Raw genomic sequence first — 9233 nt, 5'->3', positions numbered from 1 at the left:
TCGAGTGTGCTTCAAATGCAAATAATTTCAGAATCGCCACTAGACAAAATGCTTTAAGAATTTAATTTTGTCACAATTTCAACATAAGACGAAAGAAGAAAAAAACTCTATACCTTTGTTCCCCCCCCCTCCCTGCTCCCTGCCTTCAAGAACTCTGAACGTGTTGGTGAAAATTGGTGGCTGGTTCTTAAGGAATAGGCAGGTCGGTGCAGGATGGCGATCCCTCCAGGCGTCACTTCTTTTGAGGCGTATAATGCAGAGCCCACTACTCAGGTGGCGGAGTTCCTGGAGTTCTCACCCTGGCTCTGATGAGCCCCAAAGATCAGAGTAGTGGTCTGGGCCGGTCTGACAACAGAACGGCGGCGACGGCTGCAACATCAGCAGTTATATTTTACAGCCTTTCATAAGGCCGGTATAATGCACCTGTAATAACTACTAGAGCTGCGGTCCCTAGAGTGGGGAAATGAGAGGGGGAAGGGAGGAGGGAACGGAAAGGAGGGTTCAGGAAAACGGGGAGGATGGAGGCGGGACACCGCGGGGTAGACCAAGGGTATACAGGCGGGATTCTGCCGTTCCCATGGAAACGCATCCCTCCGCCTGTGATTGGTGTTTTACTTTCTTCTGTTTCCTTCCGCGTCGCTTCTCCGGTGTTTCTACCAGTCTCCTTTGTGCCGCGCAGAACGCTAAGATAACGCATGCGCAAAGAAACCGGTCCGCCGCATATATAAACCGGAACTCACGCTCTTCCTCGTAGTGTCGCTGGACCGTTGGCGTGTTAGGGATTGTGGGTTTCGTATTCCTCGATCCCTGGTCACTGCGAGCTGAGAGAGCAGAGCTCGCGGGACAGTCACCATGTCGCGTTATGGGCGGTACGGAGGAGGTGAGCGGCTAGGGCCCAGTGAGGGACGTTGTTGTGGGCGTAGCGAGTGTGGCGAGGCCGGGGGGTTGGCGCGGCTGTTTGGAGACGGTTATTCCGCGTGCGTAATGGCGGCCTCGGCGCACGGCGTCCGAAGCCGGAGGCAGCGGGGGCAGGATATTAAAGGAGACGGGGGATGGCGGGTGTAGGTCTGTGTCGAGGGCCGTGTTACTTCTCGGGCGTTTTCGTCTCGCGCACCAGCCCAGGTCAGGCCCATGGTCACTGTTTTCCTGTCGCCCTTACTCGATCCGCTCGTCGCCCCCCACACCCCCCTCCCGCCCTCGGCTGCCATTTTGCGCACATTGACGAGCGTGGTGGCGCATTTCCTTGGCGCTTTCCCGCCACTTTAGGGGACAGGCCTGCTGGCAGCTATAAAATCAAGGATGACTTTGAGCCTGAACAAAACTGGCCCCAGCTTCGAGCTGCGGTTTTTCGTCATACACTCGGTCGAATTGCGGAGTGGGTACGGAGACATAGTCTTGCCGTCTGGCGGCTGGTTTCTTTTCTTTTAGCTCTTTCGAGCGCGGTCTATCACTGGGGCGGGAGCTGGAGTCTTAGATGAGCCTGCGCCCGGGGCGGTTGCCGCGGAGGACGAGAGCCGGCGCAGCCCTGCTCTCCCGGTCCGGCCTTCGGTGGGGCGCCCGCTGCCGCTGCCGCCACGAGTCCGCGCGCTCCCAGGGCGCCGGGGGCTGCCGGGAGTCGGGGGCGTGGCCGGGGCGGAGCCCGCCGTACGCCTGGGAAGATCCTGCCATTCATCGTTACACGTGTTTGGAGGTTTCCCCCACTTTATTAGAATGCTAAGAACATTGTCATACGCTTAGCTTTTCGAAATTTTCAGACTTTGCTGATGTTGAGGCCAAACTTAATCCTTGACAGAGCACTAAACGTGCTTTGCACAGTTTTAAGGCAAAGTATTCAAACTTAGGTCAAATGTTGCATAACATTTATCTTTCTATTTGCATTTTTAAACAGAAACCAAGGTGTATGTTGGTAACCTGGGAACTGGTGCTGGCAAAGGAGAGTTAGAAAGGGCTTTCAGTTATTATGGTCCATTAAGAACTGTGTGGATTGCGAGAAATCCTCCAGGATTTGCCTTTGTGGAATTTGAAGACCCTAGAGATGCAGAAGATGCAGTGCGAGGCCTGGATGGCAAGTAAGTAAGATGTCCGCGTGGAAACTTAGAATATAGTCCAGCGGGTTGGTTAATGAGCTAGGTGCTAAGCTCTGATTCTGTAGTTTAGAGATTATAATTAGCTCATCATTTTACTTCAGAAAGGGAGCAAAGGTGCATTCGAAGGACTTACAAAGACAGCTAATGTTTGTGAAAGCAGAATGGTTGAAAAGTTCTGGCCCTGGCCTGTTGGCTCAGTGGTAGAGCGTTGGCCTGGCATGAAGGAGTCCCGGGTTCGATTCCCGGCCAGGGCACACAAGAGAGGCTCCCATCTGCTTCTCCACCCCTCCCCCTCCCCTCTCTGTCTCTCTCTTCCCCTCTTGCAGTCAAGGCTCCATTGGAGCAAAGTTGGCCCAGGCGCTGAGGATGGCTCTGACCTCTGCTTCAGGCACTGGAATGGCTCTGGTTGCAGCAGAGTGACGCCCCAGATTGGCAGAGCGTCGCCCCCTGGTGGGCGTGTCGGGTGGATCCCAGTCAGGCCTATGCGGGAGTCTGTCTGACTGCCTCTCCGTTTCCAACGTCAGAAAAATACAAAAAAAAAAGAAAAAAGTTTTAAAACTAGGAAGTTGCATGTTTTTTTAGCATTAGAATTTTCGTTCTTTTTTATAGGGTGATTTGTGGTTCCCGAGTAAGGGTTGAACTATCAACAGGCATGCCTCGGAGATCTCGTTTTGATAGACCACCTGCCCGACGTCCCTTTGATCCCAATGATAGATGTTATGAGTGTGGAGAAAAGGGACATTATGCTTATGATTGTCATCGCTATAGTCGACGAAGAAGAAGCAGCAGGTATTTATTTTAAAAGAATGGTTGGTATACTAGTTAATCAAGTAATTCTTTTATTAGCAAGGCAGAAACTATTATGTTTGTATAAATTTGAATGTTAATTGTACAGGTGTATTTTACAATTATTGTTTAATTAAACCAATGTTAATATATTAATAATCAACCTGGTCAAAACCTTTCAGGTTTCTTCGTTTGAGTCAGTCGCCTTGATTCAGAATGTCACGAGCCTTATGATATGCTGAGGCGCCTTGCAAATCCGACAATTAAGATCCTCCTAGACCTTGAGGTGATCAGCATAAGAGACCAGATCCCCTCGAGTCATCTACACCTAGCTTCACCTTATTCTTTAAAGGGCAGAAAATTTGAGTCGGTGATCGCCGTAACAGTAAAATTGGCTTACAATTGGGGCCCCCTCCGGTTTAGAAAGAGGAACACCAGATTGACCACATTCCCAACTAGAAAAATCTTCTTGCGTCAATCAAGCCTCACCTGGCTCATTTGGCTGTCAGTTTGATCGTCGTTAGATTGAAGAAAACATCTAGATGCAGCGATCGGCTATAGATACTTCTAGATCGTCTAGATCTACTAGACCTACTAGACCATGGGCCAAAGAGGGTCGACCTGCAAACTTGCAAGGTTTATTTTAAATACAAATTACAGTGTTTTTTATTATGTAATTCTAAGATGTAATTCAGCTTTTAACAAATCCTTTTTTAGGTAGTAAAAATAATAATAATGATAATTATAATAGGCCCAGAGTTTGTTTCCAAATGAGACACTAAATTTAAATAGTTTTGAGATTCGATTTCAGCAGAGGCACAAAAACTATAAAAATGAGTGATTATCTAACACTGTGTTTTTTTCTAACCTGAAAAATAGGTCACGCTCTAGATCACATTCGAGATCCAGAGGTAGGCGATACTCTCGCTCACGAAGCAGGAGCAGGGGAAGGAGGTGAGAGATCTTTAATTCAAGTTTTAACAAGCAGTAAAAAACTAATTGCAAATGGACCTAAACCTCTTTGAATTAATTTTTAGGTCAAGATCAGCATCTCCTCGACGATCCAGATCTGTATCTCTCCGTAGATCACGATCAGCCTCCCTCAGACGCTCTAGATCTGGTTCTATAAAAGGATCGACGTATTTCCGGTATGTAACATTTTCCTCCCCTTATTTGTATTTGGATTGTCATGTCTTAATGACAGTACTAGAATGTCTTAATAAAGTCTAGAAAATTTGATAATTTTCTAGAAAAAAGTCTAGAGTTGATAATTCCACAGATGAGTCAGTAGTAGGAAATGCCACTGGGAAATAACATTGTTCTGTGATTCTTTAAATGCAGAGATGTCCATCTGTAAAAGTTCTGGACCCTCTCTCTAGGTAAATGAGTTTAATTTGATTGCAAGACCCCAAGATGTGTATGTCATACTGATTTGGTTTCTTGCTGATATATTGATGGTCTTGAACCATGATTTTCTGATTCAAGAATAAACCCTTACTCAGTTTTGACATCCTTCTTATTGAGCTCTTATCACTTGAGTAATTAAAATCTCAATTCAGACCTGACCTTGGTAGTGCAGTGGGTAAAGCGTCAACTTGGAATGCTGGAGTTGGCATTTCAAAACCCCAGGCTTGCCTGGTTAAGGCACATATGGGAGTTGATGCTTTTGGCTTCTTCCTCCCTTCTCTCTCTCTCTAACACTGTCTCCCCCCTCTAAAATAAGTAAAAAAAAAATCTCAATTCAGGGATCTACGTGACATTGATTTGATTCTTTTAAGATAAAAGCAAATCATATTATCCTTAAACGAAAGCAAACTACTTTCTTTTGGATTACTATACATTTTAAGAATATTACACCTCTGTAATTGTGACAATCCAGCTCATTATGGATGAGCAAAGCAGATATTGGAAATTGTTTTCTTATTTATTTAATATCAGCTTGTTGAAAATGTGACTCTTTGTCCAATTCTTGATATAAGGTGAGAGTTGCCTCTTGTGTATTTTCAGCCTCTCTATTCTGAACCTACCTAATAGGGTGCTCAGGAGATGTTTTAGAAAATGGCTAGTATGCACTAAGGGTTGTAATTTCTGTTTTTTAGATCCCGGTCAAGGTCAAGATCAAGATCCAGGTCTCTTTCACGACCGAGAAGCAGGTAAGGGTAAAAATTTGATTACTGCTCTTATAGTTATATGGCATCAATATCCAAAGAGTTCCAAGTGTTTCGAATTGTTTGAAGTTTTGAGTGTTAACTCTAAGCCTAGGTGTTAAGTGAGAGCATATTATCTCATGAATAAGGTAAACTTAAGAATTTCTTTTGTACCTGACCTACTCTGGCTGACTTTCTGGACAAGAGAATGCCAAGCTATAGTGGAAAAGTTTAGAACAGGGATTGGGAACCTATGGCTTGCGAGCCAGATGTGGCTCTTTTGATGGCTGCATCTGGCTCACAGACAAATCTTTAATAAAAAAAGTAATGTTAAAAAATAAAACATTTCTCATGTATTACAATCCATTCATTTCCTAACACTCATGTTCATGGTTGCGGGTGGCTGGTGCCAATCAAAGCTCTCCTCCAGGACAACACTAAATTTTTAGTGGATAATGCTTAACATACATGGGTCGTTGTGAGATCAGGAAGTAAACTTCCTCCTTTTAATCAAGTAGTCAGCTAGCTAATTGCACAAACCCTTTTGATGAAGAAGATGGCAAAAAGAAAAAAAGATGAGTATTGTACTTTTCAGCAGGAATGGACAGAGGAATTCACCTTTGTGTGGATAGAGCAGGTTGTGCAGTGTGTCTAATATGCAATGATAAAATTGCATTGATGAAACGGTCAAATATAAAGCGCACACACCATACTACATTTGCATCGAAATATCCAGCGGGGACAGCAGGAAGAAAGCATGTCAAGAGCTACTGTGCAGAGTGCAAGCTAGTCAGCAGCAACTCCGTGTTTGGACCCAACAAGGTGACTGGAATTCGGCTAGCTTTGCTGGTTCTTTAGCAGTTGTGAGAAATGGAAAGCCATTCACAGATGGGGAGTATGCCAAAACATTCATGCTTGATGTTGCCAATGAACTTTTGAACGACTTTTTGGATAAAGACAAGATAATCAAACGAATAAAAGACATGCCTCTGTCGGCAAGAACTGTTCACGATCATACCATCTTGATGGCAAATCAAATCGAGGCAACAAGTGAAGGACATAAATGCAGCACCATTTTTTCTCACTTTGGATGAGTCAACAGACGTAAGCCATTTATCCCAGTTCAGCGAGATTGCAAGGTATGCTGTCGGTGACACACTACGTGAGGAAAGTCTTGCCCTTTGGCCTATGAAAGAGACAATAAGAGGGGAGGATTTATCTAAGTCTTTCACTGAGTTCGCTAAAGAAAAAAATTACTGGTGGATAAATTTATTTCGGTGTGTACTGATGATGCTCCGTGCATGGTGGGGAAAAACAGAGGATTTGTAGGGCTTCTTTGTGAACATGAAAAGAGACCCATCCTAAGTTTTCACTGCATTCTACATCAGGAGGTGCTTTGTGCTCAGATGTGTGGCGAGCAGCTCGGTGAGGTGATGTCGCTGGTCATTCGGGTGGTCGACTTTATTGTTGCCCGAGCTTTAAATGATTGCCAGTTTAAAACACTGCTGGATGAAGTTGGGAATAATTATCCTGGTCTGCATCTGCACAGCAATGTGAGTTGGTTGTCAAGAGTGAAAGTGCTCAGCTGTTTTCGGCTTGTCTGAGCAAAATCCGGACTTTTCTTGAAATGAAATACGCCAAGCATTCATTTCTAGTTAGCTAACACTGAGTGGCTCCTGAAGTACTATCTTGTGGGCATGAATGAACATGTGAACCAGGTCAATGTTAAAATGCAAGGTGTTGGAAATACAGTCTTAACCCTTCAACAAGAAGTGTTTGCATTTGAAAACAAACTGGAACTTTTCACCGACATTGAAACAGGTTGTTTACTACACTTTGAACAACTGGGAGAGTTTAAAGGTGCATGCACAGCGAGTGACCCTGCTCGACATCTTGATCAGCAGCTAGCAGGCTTCACATCTAATCTTCTGCAGTCATTCAAAGCGTGCTTCGGAGAATTTCATGAGCGCACTCTGGACGTGGCTGAATAAGTTCAAGTCACTGAATGAAGATCTGGAAAGACTTGCACGACAGCAAGCAGAGTTGGTGAGCAAACACAAGTGGGGAGAAATGAAAAAACTTCAACCCGTGGGCAAGCTGATTGTCAAAACTTGGAACGCGCTTCCAGTCATACCACACACTGCAGCGTGTGAGTATTAATCTACTGACAATGTTTGGCTCTACGTATGCATGTGAGCAGTCTTTCTCACATCTAAATAACGTTAAGACCAACCTACGATCACATTTAACGGATGGAAGTCTCAACACCTGCATGAAGCTTAACCTCACCACATATCAACCAGACTACAAAGCCATCAGCAAAACCATGCAGCATCAGAAGTCGCATTAATGGTAAGAAGTACTTTATTCATCATTGGTTAGCAACAGCATAACAACGTTATTAAAAAGAATTCAGAGACTTATTGTACTTTAAAAGTGTTGGCCTTACATAAAGAGCACACATTTACATGTATTTACTGCTAAACATATTGTATGGTTCTCACGGAATTACATTTTAAAATATTTGGCATTCATAGCTGTCTCAGCCAAAAAGGTTCCCGACCCCTGGTTTAGAACTTCAGGGTTCTGTTTGGAGGCCCTTGGTCGAACTGCTAGGTGTGTGGGAAAGCATTCTAAGATAGTTGTGTTTGTGGCAGATTAAGCATGATAAAAGTAGTTAATTTTATGAAGAACAGTTGGAAGATTTGCTTTGTCAGCAAAAGCGTGTGGTAGGCTTTTATTTTCTTTTTCTCCAGTGTAACTGCAGTCTGACATTTTAATTTTGGGACAGTATGGGGGTTCATTTCATGATATGTGTCTGTTAGAGGGATTGTTTAGTACTTTTTCTTAATAGAATTTCTCATGTTTTAACAGCCGATCAAAGTCCAGATCTCCATCTCCAAAAAGAAGGTAAGCTAAATAATTTCTTGCCAAATTTTAACTGTTAAATGCAGCCTCCGCCTAATTTGTTTGCTTACTGCCTACTTTGCAGGCTTTGATTTTGAGCTCTTTGGAGAATTGGTGCTATCTACACAAATATGTAAAAAATACTAGCTATTAAATTTCTTAGAGGATTGCTTTTCCTGCTTCAATATCACTACATTTTTGTTGGAAATAATTCAGTCATAAAATGTTAGAATGATGATGCTGCATTTAGTCTTGTAAACCTCTTCTAGTTGCTACTTAATAATCCCAGAAAGCCCCAAATTTAGTTTCTTAAATTAAACATTGCAATTTCTTTTTAATTTATTGAATAATTTTAGAGAGAAACATTAATTTGTTGTTCCACCTATTTATGCATTTATTGGTTGATTCTTGTATGTGCCCTGACCAGATGAGACCCCCAACCTTGGTCCATTGTGGTGATGTTCGAACCAGTTGAACTACCCGACCAGGGCCAATCTTGCAATTTTAGCAGGGTTAAAATTAAAAGCCTCATCTTAAGCAGGGACAGAGGATTTTTATATAATAGGTCTTTTATGTAATTTTTAGGTCCCTGTCATAGAAACTTAGTTTCTTTGGCCACCTTTGAATTGATTGAAACTGAGTTTTGCCCTGACATGTTCAGAACAAGAAGAGTAAGTTTCAGTAGACACTAATGGTTCCAAACCTAATGTTTCTCTTTTTAGTCGTTCCCCATCAGGAAGTCCGCGAAGAAGCGCAAGTCCTGAAAGAGTGGACTGAAGTTCTCAAGTTCACCTTTTAGGGAAATGTTACTTTGTTTACATTATTATAAGGGATTTGTGATGTTTGTAAAATGTAACCTAGAAGGAGGGTTTTCAACCATCTAATCAAAATGGATTTGGATTATTACTCTGTAAATTCACAGCAGTAAGATAATATAAATGTTGAATGTATTAACATCTTATGGTTTGAAAATGTGGGTTTTTATTTGGCACATTTAAATAAAATGTTTCTAACTAGATTTTTGATCTGTGTTCAATATTAATACTCAATTGGTAAGCTTCAGTAGTCAAGCTTGATAGCAACCATATTCATACAGACCTACATCAAAGTTTTAATGGTGTTTTAAATCCTCAGCATCATTACCTTTAGTATACATACACTTGGAAAATTTCCTTTCACCCTAGAGCTTTTAGATAAATACTCCCATAAGCATGAACGCTTCCTGACAAGTCCCTGATTTTATTAATTGGAGTAGTTATATGTTGTCAGGCTAATTCCCCATCTGTCAAGGTAGAAGAACCACTGA

General features: G+C 42.8%; 1 protein-coding gene across 1 annotated transcript; it reads left to right on the top strand.

Moving 5' to 3' along the window:
- Window positions 1-246: 246 nt before the first annotated feature.
- Window positions 247-8945, top strand: LOC136330317 (serine/arginine-rich splicing factor 7-like). Its single transcript, XM_066266946.1, has 8 exons — window positions 247-880; window positions 1889-2069; window positions 2697-2876; window positions 3753-3827; window positions 3911-4021; window positions 4973-5026; window positions 7895-7930; window positions 8650-8945. Exons 1-8 carry the CDS (start codon window positions 853-855, stop codon window positions 8702-8704), a joined length of 720 nt encoding a protein of 239 aa, XP_066123043.1. The 5' UTR covers window positions 247-852; the 3' UTR covers window positions 8705-8945.
- The last annotated feature ends 288 nt before the right edge of the window (window positions 8946-9233 follow it).

The sequence above is a fragment of the Saccopteryx bilineata genome, chromosome 3, assembly GCF_036850765.1.
Source record: "Saccopteryx bilineata isolate mSacBil1 chromosome 3, mSacBil1_pri_phased_curated, whole genome shotgun sequence".
NCBI lineage: Eukaryota > Metazoa > Chordata > Mammalia > Chiroptera > Emballonuridae > Saccopteryx > Saccopteryx bilineata.
Note: the sequence above shows the minus strand (reverse complement) of the source record. Positions and strands in the feature narration are given on the sequence as shown.

What these genes read in the sequence shown, in the direction of transcription:
- LOC136330317 (XM_066266946.1), top strand. Translation starts at nt 853, where the DNA reads ATGTCGCGTTATGGGCGGTACGGAGGAG. An exon ending in TTATGGGCGGTACGGAGGAG is followed by an intron (nt 881 to 1,888) that starts GTGAGCGGCTAG and finishes ATTTTTAAACAG; the next exon opens with AAACCAAGGTGTATGTTGGT. An exon ending in AGCAGGAGCAGGGGAAGGAG is followed by an intron (nt 3,828 to 3,910) that starts GTGAGAGATCTT and finishes ATTAATTTTTAG; the next exon opens with GTCAAGATCAGCATCTCCTC.